The sequence below is a fragment of the Loxodonta africana genome, chromosome 7 (assembly GCF_030014295.1).
Source record: "Loxodonta africana isolate mLoxAfr1 chromosome 7, mLoxAfr1.hap2, whole genome shotgun sequence".
In the NCBI taxonomy this organism is placed as follows: domain Eukaryota; kingdom Metazoa; phylum Chordata; class Mammalia; order Proboscidea; family Elephantidae; genus Loxodonta; species Loxodonta africana.
Window position 1 is genome coordinate 108,829,519 of NC_087348.1, and position 20,388 is coordinate 108,849,906.

Genomic DNA, 20,388 nt, shown 5'->3' on the forward strand with positions numbered 1-20,388 from the left:
GAAATGTACAGAATGCCATCAGTCTGTACTTGTCTTCTATCCCTCACCCATGATCCAGAAAATGCCTCTCTGAAAAGCCATGGATAAAAATGTATGAGAAACACTTATATACAAGATATACCCACAAAACCAAATTTTCTATTTTATCTATTTTCTTTTATCTTAAACAAAATACACTACTCTAAAGAGCTTCTAGGAGCCCTGATGGCACAGGGTTTTAAGTGCTTGGTTGCTAATCAAAAGATTGGTGGTTTGAAACTACCACAGGATCAAGATGTGACAGTCTTGGAAGCCCTATGGGGCAACTCTGCTCTGTCCTTGTCCTATAGGGTTGCTATGAGTGGGAATCGACTTGATGGCAATGTGTTCGATTTTTGGTTAAAACAACTTCTAGATACATAAGGATTAACAAGGATTAATTTAATAATAAAATTGCATCAGACTTCATCCAGAATCTTCTTATGTGAATATACTTGATGTTGAATTTGCCCTATCTTTATAATTTATACCACGGTGTTCAAACAAGTTTAAAAGCAAAGATGTCACTTTGAGTACTAAAGTCAGCCTGGCCCAAGCCATGCTTTTTTCAGTTGCATCATATGTATGCGAAAGCTAGACAATAAGTGAGGAAGAACAAAGAATTCATGCCTTTGAATGATGGTTTTGGCAATGAATATTCAATATACCAGGGATTGCCCGCACAACAAATATGTCTTGGAAGATGTACAGCCAGAATGCTCCTTAGATGCAAGGATGACGAGACTTTGTCTCATGTACTTTGTACATGTTATCAGGAGGGACTAGTCCCTAGAGAAGGACATCATGCTTAGTCAATTAGAGGGTCAGCTAAAAAGAGGAAGATCCTCACGAGATGAATTGACACAGTGGCTGCAACAATGGGCTCAAAATGCAATTGTGAGGATGGTGCATAACCAAGCAATGTTTCATTCTGTTGTACGTAGGGTCACTATGACTCAGAACCCACTCCAAGGCATCTAACCACAACATTCAAACAAACAAGAAATAAAGAGAGGAGAAGAGCAATATCTTCCAAATTCATTCACACTATTATAAAGTACCTCTTTACATTGTGAAAAAATATAATTCTCATGCAAGAATGATCAGCACCAGAAAACAAATAATGCTTATAAAAATTGACTTTGCTAGCTCACAAGGTAATTATGAGCCCAAGAGACAGAAAGGGCTACATGAACTAGAGGCTGCATCATCCTGAGACCAGAAGAACTAGATGGTGCCGGGCCACAACCTATGACTGCCCTGACAGCGAACACAACAGAGAACCCCTGAGGGAGCAGGAGAACCATGGGATGCAGACCACAAATTCTCATAAAAAGACCGAACTTAACGGTCTGACTGAGACTAGAAGGATCCCAGTGGTCCAGGTCCCCAAACCTTCTGTTCGTCCAGGACAGGAACCATTCCCAAAGCCAACTCATCAGACATGGATTGGACTGGACAATGGGTTGGAGAGAGATGCTGATGAGGAGTGAGCTACTTGGTTCAGGTGGACACTTGAGACACGGTCTGGAGGGGAGATGGGAGAGTAGAGGGGGTTAGAAACTGGCAAAATGGTCATAAAAGGAGAGACTGAAAGGAGGGAGCGGGCTGACTCGTTAGAGGGAGAGTAAATAGGAATATGTAGTAAGGTATATGTAAGTTTACATGTGAAAGGCTGACTTGATTTGTAAACGTTCACTTAAAGCACAATAAAAACTATTTAAAAAAATTGACTTTGCTAAATAGTTCTCACTTCTGTACTCTCTGAGTGCAGATGACACTCTCATTTCTGTTATTTCAGCATGGTCATCAGTGTTACTTTTCTAGAGGCCCGATCATTTCTTGGCTTCTTTAAAATTTAAGTCAAAGTATTGTTATTTCTGAACAGACAACATTTACCACAGTCAAAAACAATATTTTCCCTAAATCATACAATGTATTACTTATATTTTATAGAACAATCTGTCTCCTATGTATACATTTATATACCACTTGTAGAGTAATACATTTAGGCATGACATAAAAAAATAACCAAACCCATTTTTAGCATCTACACCTGGGTTGGACACCAAGTACAAAATTACAAGATATCTGGCAGCTACATTCTGATTCCTTATAACACATAAGAACCAAGAATCACTTAAATTAATAAAAATAACATTAATCATCAAATTAACCCCCCAAATATAAAGAAAAGATGATGTCAGTTTCCTAAGTAGGCAAATAATATAATTTCCAAGAAACCACCTCAGTTTGCCAAAGAATCAAATAAAATTATGATTTTTTGTTTGTTTATGGTTTGGGGAAAGTAGCAGGAATTCCTCTTCTGTAAATTGTGTACTCACCTAAGAAATATGTGAAGGCTTTCCCCGATGCTTGCTGTACAAGTAGTGTTATAGAAATTAGTTCAGGGATCAAGTCCCCACGGTGTGGTTACAGTAGCTTTCAGAAGACTCCGCAGGCAGGAGAGTTGCAAAGGCAGTCTCTCCAGAAGCCTCTTCTGGAGAAGAGGGAGTGAGCCTGGTTCGCTGGGTCCCTTTTATTGGACCACACCCATTTCTTCCCAGTGATTGCATTTCACAGGTCTTCAAATAGGAATGATTAGCCTATGTCAATGAGAAGATGGGGTTAAGTAACGCCTTTGCTAATCTTCATAAACTAATCTCTGCAAACATCAACTCATCAAAATGGTTCTTGTGAAAATGAACCTACAAGGCTGACTTTCACTGTAAATTAGTATTGAAGCAAGACTTTTATTTTTTAACTTATAAAAACTTAGAAAAGAAAATGTCATTAGTTAATGATTTTAAGGTAGGTCTGGTGAGATTGGGTAGAAGGCTGGCTGGCACAAGAGGTTAAGTGCGGATGTAGCATCTGAAAACTAAATGTAAATTTCAATTAAGAGATTGGGCAAGTTTTTATTTATACTGTTAAGGTTAAACTAAATCACACAAGGAATATGTCTCAAGTAAGATGTTTTTCTCATTCATTCCAGGAAGAGAGTAATTTTTCTTTTCTTTCTCTTCAGAATCATAGTATCAGACACACTGCAGGACCTCAAGAAATAATTCACTCCCTGAATGTTGAGAGGGAAGAAGTTTGAGCTCCTGTTGAGGTTTCTGGACGGCTAGGGCCATAAATGTAGCCCAAAGACCTAAAAATGTCATTGCCTAAGGCCAAGACCACTGTGTAACCAGACTTCCAGGTTTGCTCAGCCAGGCTAGGAAGGCACACAGAGCAGATGAAAGCAAAAGAAGCAGCTTTATTTAGTTGGCCAAGTAAAGGAGCACATCAGGACCCCGGTTGCCAAGGTATCTCACAGAACAATAGCCCGGGGAGTTTTTATGGGTAAAGTAAGTCGGGTCTGGCGTCCCCAGGAACACCCCAGGGTGGGGCAAGCTTACTGATTGATTTGACTGAGAAGGAGATCTTGGGGCGGTCCGGTCTCCAGCGCCCGTTTGTCTAGAGTTAGGATTATTTCTTGATGAGATTATGTTTGTTGAGTCGGTTTATGGAGATTACCAAGGTGTTAAATCAATCATTGCTTTTGAAGAAACCTAATCATTCTATTAACTCTAATTGGAAGACACATGAAATATAATCAAAGGGAAAAATCAGGTGTGGTCTTCAGGGTTCAATAAAAGGCATCCAAGGAAACAAGCTCACTCTTCTCCAGAAGGGACAAGAGTGCCTGTGGAAGTCTGCTGCCTGCGGAGTCTCCTGAAAACACCGGGAGGATCTGGATCCCCGAACTGACTCCGGTAACACTACTTCGACGGCAAGCATTGGCGAAACGCTTCGCATATTCCTTAGGTGAGTTACGTGAGTACACAACTTACAGAAGAAGACTTCCTGCTACTTTCTGAAACCAAAACAAACTAAAAATAATTTTAGTTTATCAATCAGGAATTGGGGTATTTTTCTATGAAATGATTATCATTTGTTTATAAAAATTAGTCCTTTCCTTAACCTGTGTAGGAATTTGAAACCCCAGTGGTGCAGTGGTTAAGAGCTGCGGCTGCTAACGGAAAGGTCGGCAGCTCCAAACCACCAGGCGCTCCTTGGAAACTTCGGGGCAGTTCTACTCCGGTCCTATATGAATTAATCTATTTTGTCAATATTGCTATATATTGGAATTAATAGGGTGGTTATATTTTGTCTTATTTTTATGTATGCCTTGGATTGTTCATATGGATTATAAGGACTCAGAAAGTAGTTGCCAGATATCTTGTAATTTTGTACTTAGTATGGTTCCTAAAAAAATGAACAGAATTTTGTGGTTCCTAAAAAATGAACAGAATTATCTTACTTTCTACAAAGTTCATAAATGTACTACTCTAAAAGTAGTGCATGCTTGTATATGTAAGAGGAATATTCTACTATAAATATGTAATACAGTGATTGGTTTTGGAGAAGAAAAAAGGTTTTGATCCTGGTAAATGTCTCTTTAGAAAATTCTGTTAACTGACCTTAAGAAGCCAGGAAATTCTTGGGCACAAAATTTTACTGTTGGCCATGCAGGGATATTAGAAATGAGAAGGCTATCTGTATTCATTTAATGTAAAAGTGAGGACCCAATTTTTTATCAAAATTCATTTTAAAAAGCAGTTTGTTGTTTGGTGCTGATTTTCACTGTTTCATGATACTTTCATCTTTCACAGTGTGCAAGGGTGCTTGCTAATAGAAAGGGCATGGAGAGTTTAGTCTCTAATTTTTGGTTTGTTTTAATGCCCAGTGTCGATAACAACATATTTTAAAAGCTTGTTGTTGGGAGCTATTGAGTCGATTCTGACTCATAGTAACTCAGCATAACAGTGTACAAGTGTCCCATTGGGTTTTCTTGGCAAATTTCCTGGTCTTCTGATGAGCCTCTGGGTGGGTTGGAACCACCAACCTTTCTGTTACAGCTGGGTGCTTAACCCTTTGCACCACCAGGGCTCCTTCATATATGGTCATACATAAAAGTTCTGATTGAAATCTGATTCAGTTTTACAAAGCTTAGTTTAATTCTTATTAACACTTTTCTATTCAGACATTGAATTTTTTGTTGCATTCTGTCTGAATCAAACAAAGAATTTCAAAAGAGAAACTATGGTATTGTGAATATGTTTTGCATGTACATATTTCTAATGCATTTTTTACAATGAGTTTCAAGAAGGACATTTTCTATATTATAGGAGAGTGACAGAAGACAAATGTGAGTAATTATTATTATACCAATTATTTACCCTATGAAAATTGATAAGCATAGATGAGCCAGGGGCTATACTGTGACTATATTTCTTTTTCTTAGAATATCTTTGTTTCCTCTGTAGTTTATAAGTTTCAGTTCTCTGACTTTTTTTCGTCAGTTTGGCCAATGATTTATTGATTTTGTTGATCTTTTCTAGGAACCAGCTTTTGGTCTTGTTAACTCTTTGAATTGTTTTTCTACTCTCTTTCATTTATTTCTGCTCGAATTTTTATTATTTCCTTTCTTCTGGTGCCCTTGGACTTCTTTTGCTACCTGCTTTCTATTTGTTCGAGTTGTAGGGTTATTGTTTTGATTTTGGCCCTTTCTTCTTTTTGGATGTGTGCGTTTATTACTATAAATTGACCTCTGAACACTGTTTTTGCTGTGTCCCAAAAGTTCTGGTAGGATATGCTTCCAATCTCTCTTTTTTTTTAAGTTTTTTATTGTGCTTTAAGTGAAAGCTTACAAATCAAGTCAGGTTCTCATACAAAAATTTATATACACCTTGCTATATACTTCTAGTTACTCTCCCCCTCGTGAGACAACACACTTCACTCTCTATTTTCCCGTCAATTGGGCCAGCTTCTGACCCCCTCTGCCCTCTCATCTCCCCTCCAGACAGGAGCTACCCACATAGCCTTATGTGTCTACTTGATCAAAGAAGCTCACTCTTCACCAGTATCATTTTCTATCCCATAGTCCAGTCCAATCCCTGTCTGAAGAGTTGGCTTTGGGAATGGTTACTGTCTTGGGCTAATCCATTCTCTTTTGATTCTGTGAATTTTTTATTCCAGCCTTAATTTCTTCTACAACGGAGTAGTTTTTGAGCATGGTGTTGTTCAGTTTCCATGTATTTGATTTTTTCCCCTTGCTTTTTCTATTATTGATTTCTACTTCTATGGCTTTATGGTCAGAAAAGAGGCATTGTAATAGTTCAATGTTTTGGATTCTTTTAAGGTTTGCTTTGTGGCCTAATATTTGGTCTATTCTGAAGAATGTTCCATGTGTGTTGGAAAAGAAAATATCCTTGGCTGCTGTTGGGTGGAGTGTTCTGTGTACATCTGTAAGATCAAGTTGGTTGATTGTAGCATTTAAATCTGTTCCTTTATTGAGCTTTCTGGATGTTCTGTCATTCAGAGAAAGTGGTGTGTTGAAGTTTCCTACTACTATTGTGGAGCTGTCTATTTCTCTTTTCAATCCTGTTACAGTTTGTTTTACATATTTTGGAGTCCTGTCATTGGGTGCATAAATATTTATTATGGTTATGTCCTCCTGGTGTACTGATACTTTTATCATTATATAGTGTCCTCCCTTTTCCTTTGTGGTGGATTTAGCTTTAAAGTCTATTTTGTCAGAGATTAATGTTGCCACTCCTACTCTTTTTTGATAGTTGTTTGCTTGATATATTTTTTCCATCCTTTGAGTTTTAGTTTGTGTCTTTGAGTCTAACATGTGACTCTTGTAGGCAGCCTATAGACAGCTCTTGTTTTTTAATCCATTCTGCCACCCTGTATCTCTTTATTGCTGCATTTAGTTCATTAACATTCAGCGTATTTATGGATAGGTATGAGTTTAGTGCTGTCATTTTGATGTATTTTTTTTTTGTATGTGTTGTTGACAGTTTCTTTGTTCCACTTAATTTTCTGTGCTGAGTCGTATTTCTTTATGTATTTTCTTTCATCTCTTTTCGTTGTTGATGATTTTGTATTTGCTAAGTCCTTATGTTTTTCTTGCTTTTTATCTGGATGTGTATGTAGGACAGTTAGTTTGCTTTGTGGTTACCTTAATATTTACCACTATTTTTCTAAGTTTAAACCAATCTTTTATTTCTTGATACCACCTTGACTTCTTCTCCATATGAAAGTTCTATGAGTCCATTATTTAGTCCCTCTTTTTTGTTTTAACGTTGTCATCATTTATATTTTAACTTCTCTGTTTCTCTATTTTCAGTGTTTAGCTTTGATTTATTTTTGTGACTTCCCTATCTGGGTTGATATCTGGTTGTTCTGACCTGTGTTCTAGTCTTGAGTTGTTATCTGATGTTATTGATTTTCTAACACTAGGACCCCCTTTAGTATTTCTTATAATTTTGATTTGGTTTTACAAATTGCCTAAACTTCTATTCATCTGGAAATGCACTAATTTTGCCCTCGTATTTTATATGAGAGACAATTTTGCTGAAAATATAATTTTCGGCAGGCAATTTTTTTCCTTCAAGGCTTTATATATGACATCCCATTTCCTTATTGCCTGCATAGTTTCTGCTGAGTAGTCAGAGTTTAGTCTTATTGACTTTCCTTCATAGATCATTTTTCACTTTTCCCTAGCTGCTTTTAAAATTCTCTTTATTTTTGGTTTTGGCAAGTTTGATCATAGTATGGCTTGGTGACTTTCTTTTGGCATCTACCCTGTGTGCGGTTTCATGACCTTCTTGGATCTTATCATCTTTTACAATATCAGGGAAGTTTTCTGCCAACAAATCTTCAACAATTCTCTCTGTATTTTCTGTTATCCTCCCTGTTCTGGTACTCCAGTCACTCGTAGGCTCCTTGTCTTGATAGAGTCCCACATAATTCTTTGGGTTCTTTCATTTTTTTTTAAATTCTTTTATCTGATTTTTCCTCAAATAAGTTCATGTCAAGTGCTTTCTCTTCAATCTCAGTGATTCTGAGTAGTTCTCTGCCTTTCACTAAACCCTCACAAACTCATTCTCAAGCTCTGACCTGAAAGCCTTTTCTCAGGATTTAAAAGTACACTGGCTAATCCCTCAATTTCACCTGGAGTTGTTTTGCCATCTTCAGGTTTAAGGGTGGCAATAGCATCCTACCTTTGCTAGATTTTGGGGGCTTCATCCCCTTATTGGTTCCCTTCACCTTTCATGCAACATTGTGAGGAGCCCCTTCATGAAATCCCCTGAAACCCTCTGTATTAGAGTGTGTTTCCTACTTTCCTGACTGATAACATCTACCTTTACAACCTTTTAATTGTTTTTCTACTATGTCAATTTTATTGTGGTAATTGGTTGGATGGATTGAAATGAGGAAAAATCAGATCTGATGTTTGTTTACTTTCCAGTAAGTGTCAAGTATTTTGAAGGGATTTTCTAAAGGTTGTAAAACTTTGAGGCTTAAAGATGAGTAACAACCAAATATTTTTAATGTTATATAAGTCTCATTGAATCCTTTCCATTTGAAAGAAAAATCAGTATGGTTCATCCAAAAGCATTCATTCTCAAGCAAGAGTGCAAAAGAACCCATAGATTAGTCATTTAATTCATGTTCAAGTTTTGATTTGCAACTCTTGAAAAAAATTCCACAAGTATGCATTTTTTGTGAGAAGACGGAGGGCTACCTGGCTCCATGGAGAAGGTGGCCACTCTCAGGCACTATGGAGTGAAAGTCATTTCTGTTTTAGTCATTTCTCTTTTTATTTTAACCCTTTTCCCTGGAACTTTCCCTCATCCCAAGCCTCTTGAGTTAGTGGCCGATCATTCTCCTTTACTTCTATTTAATGTAGGTCTGGTGAGAATGGGCGGAAGACAAGCTGGGGCAAGAGAATATGTGCAAATGTATCATCTGAAAACGTAAGTGTAATTTAAACTCAGCGTTTGGTGGAGTTTTTGTTTATATTATTAAATCACAGAAGGAATATATCTCAAGCATTCTGTGTTTTTCTGATTGATTGCAGGAAGAGAGTAATTTTTCTTCTCCTTCTCTTTAGATCAGTCGTGTCACAAACACTACAGGATCTCAAGAAATACCTTATTTGCTGAATCTTGAGAGTGAAAAACTTTGAGCTCCTGTTGAAGTTTCTGGACAGCTAGGGCCATAAAAGTGGCTCAAAGACCTAAAAATGTCATTGCCTAAAGCTCAAGACCACTGGTCTGAAGAGGACATACTGATGTTACTGGAAAGCACGGAGAATAAACTCTCACCCAATGACAAGCGAAAGTTCAAAACAACCCAGTCACGTATGAACTGGGAAAAGGTAGCTTTTAGAGGTTTTACTGGAGAAATGTGCAAAAGCAAATGGTTAGAGGTTTCTTATACTTTGAGGAAATCTCGCACTTTGAAAGAATTAGTCCTGGAAGCTCAGGAACGTGTTAAAAAACTCTCCAAAAACAAAAAATTCAAGACACATCCAGACTTCCCCAAGAAGCCCTTGACTACTTATTTCCACTTCTTCAAGGAGAAGTGTTCCCAGTACTCCCAAATGCACCCTGAGCTGAGCAACCAGGAGCTGACCAGGGTTCTATCCAAGAAATATAAAGAGCTCCCAGAGAAGATGAAACTAAAATATATTCATGATTTCCAGAAGGAGAGACAGGAATTTGAAGAAAAACTAGCTCAATTCAAGAAAGACCACCCTGATCTCATCCAGAGCAGCAAGAGATCTGTTGTCCCCAAGAGGCACCGAACTGAAACCCAAAAGAGTTCTCTGGGAAATAGGAACAAAATGGGGTCTTCTCTGGAGAATGGTGACTTTTCCAAGCAGATGAAATTCCATGGAGAGCCCGAGAAGCCCCCCATGAATGGATACCACAAGTTCCACCAGGATATGTGGTTGAGTAGGGAGCTGCAATAGGTGCCCATGAGAGAGCACAGGGTGGAGATTAGCAGACGCTGGCAGCACATCCCACAGAGCCTGAAGAACCATTATAAGAACCTGGCTGAGGAGCTGCAGAAACAGTACAAGGTGGACCTGGATCTCTGGCTCAGGAGCCTGTCTCCTGAAGAATATGCAGCATACAGAAATGCAACCTATTCTATGGGCAAGAATATGAGCAAACTCAGAGAGATGTCTCTGCAGTGCCCATCAGTGAAGTGTTTGCAAGAAGGGCCTGGAGAGGAGTGGGAGCTACAGGTTCCAGGCACAGATTCACCAGAAACTATTCAAGTCAGTCATCATCCTCCATGGGGGTCAGCACAAAATAAGAAGGAAGATGGGCAAGTGGTGGAAGGCAGTGACTCCTCAGACTCTAACAGTGAGGGTGAGGATAGAGATGAGGGGTCTGAAGACAGCGACTCCAGCTCATCTTCCTCATAAGATTCAGACTCCAACTGAGCCAGACCCTAATGAAAATGAATCTCTCATATTTCCCTCCTATTTTTCTTCTTTCCTTTCCCTTCTTCCACCTCAGTACAAAGTAGGAAAAGTTGGCAGAAAGGGAACTTGAAGTTGGGGGTCAGGGGTATCCTTTTGGGAAAATAACTAGAAGACTTAGCCAGTATTAGGCTCCATACATCTCGATATCATCCCTCTCCCAAGAAATTCCATGTCATTGGGGCTCTTGGAATACACAATGAGATGGCTAGGGAGTGGGAACTCTCTAGATTAGACAGTATTTCTGAAATGTGAAGCTTTGTTCTCATCTTCTGCCTGCTAGAGTTGGTAAGAGGACACTCATAAATCTGTGCCCTCTACCTTCCCTGTTGATCTCTGAATTCCTGCACTGGAATTGGGTTGAGAAATATTTGATGGGAGGTAGGATAGGTGCCTTTAAGAAAATTGTCGAACTCCTGGGATCTCTCTCATCCACTGCCTGCGGGAAGGAGTTGGGCATTTCCAATACTACAGTTGGCAGAGTAATGTGGGCAATAGTGATTATGTCTATATACTTAACTGGTAGCTGTCAATGTATTTTTATTTCTGAATTAAAAAAATAACATTAAAAATAAGAACTTAACTGTTTCATTTGAATGAGCGTCTCCATACAATCAGTGCCCTTTAATTTTTGGCACTAGTTTCCAGGAAACGTTTGTGTTTACCCTGAGCAGAAATCACATGTTTTCTGCTGCTACAGGTAGAAGTGAATCTCACCGTTTGCATTATATATATATATATATATATATATATATATATATATACACATATATGAATTTCCCCTGCTAGTCTCCTGTCAGGCTCCTGGTTCTGCTGCCTCTACTGCTAATGTTTCCCTGCTGCTGCTTGCCATCTTGCCACCTTCAGGGTTACAGCTCTCTCTCTGTCTTCTGGGTCTGGGAGGTTCTCAGCACAGGGATCCCAGTTCCAAAGGACTTGCTCAATCCTGGCTATTCTTTCGTGGTTGTTTTGAGATCTATCTTCCACCTCTGGGATGGCTCACTTTAAGCCTAGCCGGATATCAAAATGGACCAATCCCCTTGGTGGACCGCAGTTACCTTATGTACACAGTCCAACCCAATTACCTAGGTGGCAGTTACAGGACCATGGCAACAAAGGCCATACAAAAGCAATCCATTGCACAGCAAACAACAACAACAAATAAATTGAGATTGACTAACTCTTCTTGACAGTGAGTCTCAGAGAGGTATGGTAGGGTAGGATCAAGCCTCCTTGGCCCCCACAGTCTGAGGCTTAAGTTGCTCCAGTGGATATTTTGAAGAAAGGAGTCCTGACCTGGTGAAAACCCTTTAATATAAAAGAAAATAAGATAAATAATGTGGACATTGATAATGTTTAAAATAAGAAAAATACTGTCTTAATAAAGTTGTCAGAAATTGGGTGGATCCCCATCATAAAAGAACCATAAACAAGTTTTCTGTATTTTATAAGAATTTGAAAAAGTCTAAAGATAAGCACCCTCAATGAGACACTTGGCACAGCAGCTACAACAGTGGGTGCAAACATATCAATGATTGTGAGGATGGTGCAGACACTGTGTTGTTCAGTTGTGTATCATGTCGCTGTGAGTTGGAATCAACTCTATGGCACCTAACAGCAACAACAAAAGATACGGATCACAATGAGACATACCTGGTCACCCAAGAGCTCTGATAGAGATGTACAGGGAGATTAATATTGTTTTCATGCCTTTTAATACAACATCCATTCTTCAGTCCATGGATCAAGGTGTAATTTCAATTTTCAAGTCTCATTAAGAAACACATTTTGTAAGGTTGTAGCTGCCATAGATGGTGATTCTTCTGATGAATCTGGGCAAAGTAATTTGAAAACATTCTGAAAATGATTCACCATTCTAGATGCCATTATGAACATTTGTGATTTCTAGGGGGAGGTCAAAATATCAACATTAACAGGAATTTGGAAGAAGTTGATTCCAACTCTCATGGATGACTTGGAGGGGTCCAGAGTTTTAGTGGAGAAAGTAACTGCAGTTGTGGAAATAGCACGACAACTAGAATCAGAAGCGGGGCCTGAAGATGTGCCTGGATTGCTGCAATCTCATAATAAAGTTTGAACGGACAAGGAGTTGTTTCTTATGGATGAGCAAAGAAAGTGGCTTTTTGAGATGGAGTCTGCTCCTGGTGAAGATGCTGTGAACACTGTTGAAAGAGCAACAAAGGATTTAGAATATTACATAAACTTATTTGATAAAGCAGCTACAGGTTAGAGAGCATTGGCTCCAATTTTGAAAGAAGTTCTCCTGTGGGTAAAATGCTATTAAACAGCATCTCATGCTACAGAGAAATCTTTTGTGAAAGGAGGAGTCAACCGCTGCAGCAAACTTCCTTGTTGTTGTACCTTAAGAAATTGCCACAGACACCCAAACCTTCAGCAGCCACCACTTGGATCAATCAGCAGCCATCAACATAGAGGCAAGACCCTCCACCAGCAAGAAGATTAAGACTCGCTGAAGGCTCAGATGATGGTTAACATTTGTTAGCAATAAACTATTTTTTAGTTAAGGTATGTACTTTTTTTTTAGACATAATGCTATTGCATACTTAATAGACTATAGTATAGGGTAGGCACAACTTTTATATGCACTGGGAAACAAAAATTCATGTGCCTCTATTGTGATATTCACTTCATGGCAATGGTCTGGAACTGAAACCTCAGTATCTCTGAGGTATGCCTGTGTATTCCTGGTGGAAATGCCTACACATACTCAGTAAAAGTCACGCAAAATGTTATCTTTTCATCACTCCTCAGAATAGCCCCAAATTGGAAACCAGTTTCAATCAACAGTAGTATGCTTGAGCCGTGCAACAATGGGCTCAAACAGCAGGAATTGGGAGGATGGCACAGGATGGGGCAGTGTTTCATTCTGTTGTGAATGGAGTCACTATGAGTCACAACAATTCAAAAGCACCTAACAACAACAACACTTAAAAGCAGTTTCTGTTGGGAGACCAGAAAAAGTATGGAAGGAAGACTTAAGTGGGGAGCAGTCATTGAGCAAAACCTGGCTGGAGAACCATCCAACCCTAGAAGAATATAAAACATTTGGTGCACCTGAAGTGACTATCCCAAACCTATTGCCTATAGATTCCGACTCATAGTGACCCTATAGGACATAATAGGACTGGCCCATAGGGTTTCCAAGGCTGTAAATCGTTATGGAAGCAGACTGCCACATCTTTCTCCAGGGTTTGAACTGTCCAACTTTTGGTCATCAGCTGAGTGCTTTAACCACTGCACCAACAGGGATCCTTGAAAGTAACTATAGGATCAACAAATCCATAAACAAACTCATTCCTGGCTAGACTAAGTCATACCCCTCCCATTCCACATACACAAGGCCTACTGTAAGGGAAAACAAGCCTGCTTTCAGGCATAAAACACCATCTCAATCTCTCATGTTTTACCCAAGATTACTGGCCTTCTGAAAAAGTTACAAGATGCTCAAAAAACAAAAATAAGAAAGAAAGAATCTGTTAACAGACAAAGCATTCAACAGATTTCTGTGACCCTTTGTCTTCATACATCCCTCTCTCCACAACTCAGCTCTACCAGTTCTGGTCACCTAGGCTTTTCTGAGCTCTGAGCTGTGTATCCTTGCCTCAGCAAGGTGGCCAGTATGAGGATCAGCCATTCCCTTTTCCTTCAAACAAAGGGTACACCCAATACATTTACATTTTATATTCTGCATGCATAAGTATCACATGCTACTCACCAACATTTTATAAAATACAGAAAAAAATGAAATCAATTTAATCTTATCATTCGTAGAGAATATCAACATTTTGGCATAAAATATATTTTATTAATAATTTTGTAATTAGTATATATACAGAAATGATTCTATAACAACAATAAATATTAATGTATATAATTATACATTAATATTTATTGTTATTATAGAATCATTTCTGTAGGTTTGTCCAGTTATTGAAAATGTCTAACTCTTGTTAACAAACTGTCAATAAATATCCTTCCATTCTGAGAAATATTATGTACCTTTATAATGACATGGAAGGCTGAGCTGGAATTTAGACCTTGGTCTGGAGTGCTGTTGGCATGGTCTGGCCTGCGGAAAACAGATCTGAGAGAAAAGCCAGTATAGCCCTTGATTTAGGCAGGAAATTCTGGGGTATGGATACCAGGAAGGACTATAAAACCAAAAACCCCGTTGCCATTGAGTCAGTTTAGTAGAACTGCTCCACAGAGTTTCCAGGGAGCAGCTGGTGGATTCAAACTGCCAACCGTTTACTTAGCAACCATAGCTCAATGTAACTCTTAACCACTGTGTCACCAGGACTCCAATAAAGCAGGAAATCCAGCAGACCTCTCTCTGCCTGTGGTGTTGGGCTGGGAGCCACCAGAGGAGGGCAGAGAGATGAGTTCTACTGCCTTGGCCTCAGAGCAAGGGCAACCTCCCCTCCTGCTGGAGCCATTGCTTGTTCCTGGAACAAAGAGGCAAGTTTCTTCCAAACAGCAGTCTTGAGAAAATAGCCTCCCCCCTCCCCATGTTATTTTTAATCTGTCATTTCCCTCCATCCAGACTTCCCTCAGATCAACCCTCCCCCATCTGGCTGGCTCCATCCACTGGTGCTGGACAATCAGGAGATCACTGGGGTTGCTAGTTGTTATGGATTGAATTGTGTCCCCCCCAAAATGTGTGCAATATGCCTAAGCCATGGTTCCCAGTATTGTGTGATTGTCCATCCTTTTGTCATCCGATGAGATTTTCCTATGTGTTGTACATCCTACGTCTATGATATTAATCAGGCAGGATTAGAGGCAGTTATGTTAATGAGGAATGACTCACTCTACAAGATTAGGTTTTGTCTTAAGTCAATCACTTTCGAGACACAAAGGAAATAAGCCAGCAGAGAGACAGGGGGACCACATGCCACCAAGAAAGTTGTGACCCAGGTTGCTGTGAGAGAAGCTCCTAGAACAGGGAAATATTGATGACAAGGACCTTCCTCCACAGCAGACAGAGGGAGAAAGTCTGCCCCTTGAGCCGGCACCCTGAAATTGGACTTCTAGGCTCCCAGACTGTGAGAGAACAAACTTGTTTGTAAGAGCCATCTACTTTTATTTCTGTTGTAGCAGCTCTAGACAACTAAGACACAGGACCCAACATGTCACTCCCCTCTCTACTCCCTCTACCCCCTATGCAGCCAGACATGTGCTTAGCTGGTCCCCTTAATGCAGATACACTGTCACTGCTGAACCTCTGGTCTCTTCTCCCAGATCTGGACCTCACCTCTTGCCCTATCCCTGGAAGGCTCAATTCAGGGAAAACCCAAGATTTCAGAAGGCTCAAGCAAAGCTTTGGTGGCCTTTTGGGTGCTCACTGAGCTTCCTGCACACACAATGGGGGCATCCTGGAAACTGGGGCTCCCACGTTCCCTCTCTCTTCCTGACAGTGACCTCTGCTCCTCAGAGCCTTTCTCCATGTCTCAGCTGGCTCAGGCTGTTGTGGGCCCCAGGATCTCTGTGCCCACAAGGAGGTGCTTTAAACACTCTTGTGCAGAGATCTGAGCTGCTTCTCCAGATCCACAGTTTGGCTTTCGCAGACCCCAGGAAGGATATCTGGTGACAATTATAATAGAAGGAGGGTTTCTCAAGGGTCCAAGGTAGCATCTCAATTTATCCCATCAGTAGTGGGCTAAATGAATTGGGGACATAAACCTGTCATTAATACTTTCTCAAGTAGAAATAAAATCCAATTTACCTGAACCCGATTCCTCTTTCTCATCCCTGTTCATGGGTCCCTGAGCTGGGGCTTCCTAGCCATTCTTTCCTGTTTTCCCTGAGTTGGGATGGGAAGTGCCAGACAGAGAATCCTGGTCCTCCTGCTGTTCTTGAGCCTTTAGAGGCTTGATCTGGAGTGTGCAGGGTGGGGGAAACCTCCATTCTGGAGTGGAGGCCAAAGCTGGCCTTACATTAAATTCTTGCATTAAAATACAAAAATAAATCAGTAAATAAAATACAAACTATTCCTACCTGAAGGCTATAATTAAAGCAACCTCAGGCAAACCATTTCCAAATTTTCCAAAACATTTGCTAAAATCATAAACTGATGACATCCTCTTTCCTACTTTTTTATACAATTAAAACTAAAAGTTAAGAAAAATTATATATAAATTTAGGATGTGGGGTTTCATAGCTGAAAAAATATTTCATTTTTATTCGAAATGATTTTTTTTTATACACTAAATTCTGGTGAATATTGGGTTTGTTTCTAGCATCGCTTCCGGTCGATTCATCTTTGTCGTTGTTCCTGTACCAGTACTGCACTTGCAAGTGTGGATGCAAAAAATTATATTCCAATCTTACTAAAAGTAAGTTTTTTATACTGTACAGAACTGGGAAGAGTCTAGGGGACTGGAGTGGGTCACATGGGTCAGTCTGCATCTAAATCACTGGGGCCCATGTACCAGCAGACAGCATCAGAGTGAAGCTCCACCAACTGATTTCTCTGTCCACGGCTGTTACTAAAGCCCGGCTCTGCTGTGTGTCCTGGCCGAGCAGACGTCCCACCCTTCCAGCCTATGGTCCCAGCACCACCATCACACAGTTTCCCTTGACCTTGGAAATCAGGGTCTGACACACACAAGTATCTGGGCTCAGGACGTCTTCAATTGTCATCTTGATGTTGTAATATTTGCTGCCCTTGTGTAGCTTGTCCACAACCCACACGCCCAGGTCTCTGCAAAAATGGTATGGCTCCCGGGGGCTGCTTTCTCCTTCTTGTCAGTCCAGAGGGTGTTTCTGCTTTCTTTCGGAGTCCTCCTGCTGAACATGTAGGTCTTTATCCCTGAAGGCCTTCCATAACAAGGCAGTTCCTTTCAGTTGTTCTGAGGAAGCTTTGCTCACTTGGCTGAGATCCAAGAAGTTCTTGTCAAACCTATGCAAGGAGACAGGCCACAGGCAGTACTAACAAACAGTCACCACTTGGCTCTCCACTGCCAGAACCATGGCCCAAACATTGTCAGGATTGAGGCATTTCACCTTCCAATAGAAGCCTCAGTGGAGGCCAAACAGGACCACTACAGTTCCTCAAGGCACCGGTTCCGTGAGGTTGTTCTTCCTTCTCCTTCTCTTGTACCTCATCTGGCTTTGGCAGTCGGGGGGGCTGGTGGGGGCCTTGGCATGGGTCGGGCTGGCACCTACCCCTAACCCCTTGGGCCTCTGTGAATTGACATGGGGCTTCACTGCTTGACTGAAAGTTCGGCTGATGTTCTTGCCAGGTTTCCAGCCCATGACCTGCAGTATGGACAGCTCATAGACCTCCACAGGGATGGCCTCATAATCTGCCTCCCCTGGCAGTAAGCCTGGTGTTCGGTGTCTGCCGCTTCGCCTTTGGGGATGCGTTCTTTCTGGATCATGGGGATAGCGATCCTGGAGTCGACACCCACATTGTCTCTGTGTTCCAGAGACTACTTGAATTCCTCAATGAGCTCCTTCACAGCCTAGTATATCAGCACCCCATCCACCAAGGCCTCAGCATCTCTGGATGTTCAGGGGCCTGGGTCAGTAGCTGCCTGCAGTATTCATTCCAGATCAAAGGGATGACAAACTCCTTGGGAGTTTCTGAGGGCTTCACATTTTTCAGCTCTCTCCCTTCCACACTTTTTAAGAAATCCTTCTCCTTCAGGGCAGCCCTCACACTGCCTCACAGGTCCACCACCTGCCTCTGGGTGGACATGCAAATGAAGGGGAAAAAAACTGGGGTGCTAGACACTGCTGCACGCCGGGAACATTTTCTTCAGTGTCAGCATCCGCCATCTTGTCCCTCTTTGCAGGCGTGTGCTGTGTTTGCCAAAAGTTAGTACATATTTCTTGATGAGATGATGTTTGTGGAGGTTTGTTTACTTATGGAGGGTATTAAGGTGTTAAATCAATCATTTCTTTTGTTTTGAAGAAACCTAATCATTCTCAGTAACACCTATTAGACGACCCACGAAACACAATCACTGGGAAGAGCTGGGCGTGGTCTTCTGGGCTCAATAAAAGGCACCCAAGAAACCACGCTCACTCTTCTCCAGAAGAGACAGAGTGCCCTTGGATCTCTCCTGCCTGCGGAGTCTTCTGCTGAAAGCTCCTGTGACCACATCGGAAGGAGTTGAACCCAGAACTGACTTCCATAACACTACTTCTACAGCAAGCGTTGGTGAAATCCTTCACATATTCCTTAGGCGACTTAGGTGAGTGTACAATATACAGAAGTGGAGTTCCCGCTACTTTCCCAAACCAAAACAAACCAAAAATAATTTCAGTTTATCAATCGGGAAATTGAGGTGTTTTTCTATGAAATGATTTCATTTGTCTACTTTGCAAAAATTAGTCCTTTCCTTAACCTACATATGAATTAATCCGTTTTGTCAATATTAGTATGTATTAGATTTAATAGGGTGATTGCATTTTGTCTTATTTTTATGTATGCCTTGAATGTTTATATGGATTATAAGGACTAAGAAAGTAGTAGCCAGGTATCTTGTAATTTTGTACTTTGTGTGGTTCCTGAAAAGGGAATAAAAAACCAAACCCACGGCCGAGGAGTCAATTCTGATTCATAGCAACCCTATAGGACAGACTAGAACTGTCCCGTAGGATTTCCAAGGAGCGCCTGGTGGATTTGGACTGCTTACCTTTTGGTTAGCAGCCAAACTCTTAACCACTACACCACCAGGGTTTCAAAAAAAGGAATAGAAGTACTTTATTCTCTAAGAAGTTGATAAATGTAGTAGTCTAAATGTAGTGCATAAGTCAATGTATAAGAAAACTATTCTACTATAAGTGTATAATGCAATGAATGGTTTGGACCAAAAAAAAAAAAAACCTTTTTGATACTGGTGTCTCTTTAGAAAATTCTGTTTACTGATGTAAATTTTTAAGAAGCCAGGAAATGTTTGGGCACAAAATTGTTACTGGTTACCATGCAGGAATATCAGAAATGTGACTCCCGTCTATATTCATTGAGTGTAAAGATGAGAACCCAATGTTTTAGCTAAATCAATTTTAAAAAGCACAGTTTGTTATTTTGTGCTGATTTTCACTATTACATGATACTTTCATCTTTTCACAGCGTGAAGGGGTGCGTGCTAATAGTTTGAAAGGGTGCGGAAGATACTGCTAGTCTCTTTAATTTTTGATTTCTTTAGATGCCTAGTGTAGATAAAAAGATGTTTTCAAAAGCTTGTTGTTAGGAGCTGATGAGTAGATTCTCTCTTGTAATAACTCCACGTGACTCAGTAGAACTGCCCCATAGGATTTTCCTGGCAGATTACTGGGTCTTTCTCCTAAGGAGCCACTGGATGCATTGGAACCACCAACATTGCTTAACTGTTTGCACCACCAGGGCTTCTTCATATATGTCCATATATAAAGATTCTGACTGAAATCTGATCCAATTTTACGACCAAAGAAAACAAAACAAAAGGCCTGTTGCCGTTAAGTTCATTTCGACTCATAGCGAACCTACAGGACAGGGGAGAACTGCCCAACAGAGTTTCCAAGGAGTGTATGGTGGACTTGAACTGCGGACCTTTTGGTTAGCAGCGAAAGCTATTACCCACTATACCAGCAGAGTTTCCCAATTTTACAAAGCTTTGTTAAATTCTTATTAACACTTTTGTATTCCGAAATTGAATTTTTATTACATTCTGTTTGAATTAAGAGTTTCAAAGAAGAAATTTTGATTTTGTGACTATGTTTCTCATGTACATATTTCTAATGCATTTTTTACAGTGAGTTTCAAGAAAGACACTTTCTGTATTATAGGTGAGGGGCAGGAGACAAATGTGCATTCTGCCCATTACTGTATTTTATTATTTTCAACTTTTATTCTCTCTTTAAGGATTTTGTATTAGAATTATAACCCTACTTCACAGACAGTCTTGGCGAGGAAAAATACCAGAACTGTTCGCTTAAATTAAAATAGTTGATAAGAACCTGGCTGGTTGATTCTGTCTGTATGGTATCTTGGAGAGTAATGG

The 20,388-nt window shown here is 40.3% G+C and overlaps 1 protein-coding gene and 1 pseudogene across 1 annotated transcript; one reads left to right on the forward strand and one right to left on the reverse strand.

Annotated features, from left to right (window-relative positions):
• The first annotated feature begins 2,977 nt into the window (after positions 1 to 2,977).
• On the forward strand, positions 2,978 to 9,835 carry LOC135232198 (upstream-binding factor 1-like protein 1). Its single transcript, XM_064289535.1, has 2 exons — positions 2,978 to 2,986; positions 9,086 to 9,835. The coding sequence occupies exons 1-2, from the start codon at positions 2,978 to 2,980 to the stop codon at positions 9,833 to 9,835; spliced, it is 759 nt and encodes a 252-aa protein (XP_064145605.1).
• A 6,773-nt stretch (positions 9,836 to 16,608) lies between these two features.
• LOC135227230 (G-patch domain and KOW motifs-containing protein-like) overlaps positions 16,609 to 20,388 on the reverse strand; it is a 33,710-nt pseudogene continuing 29,930 nt past the window's right edge.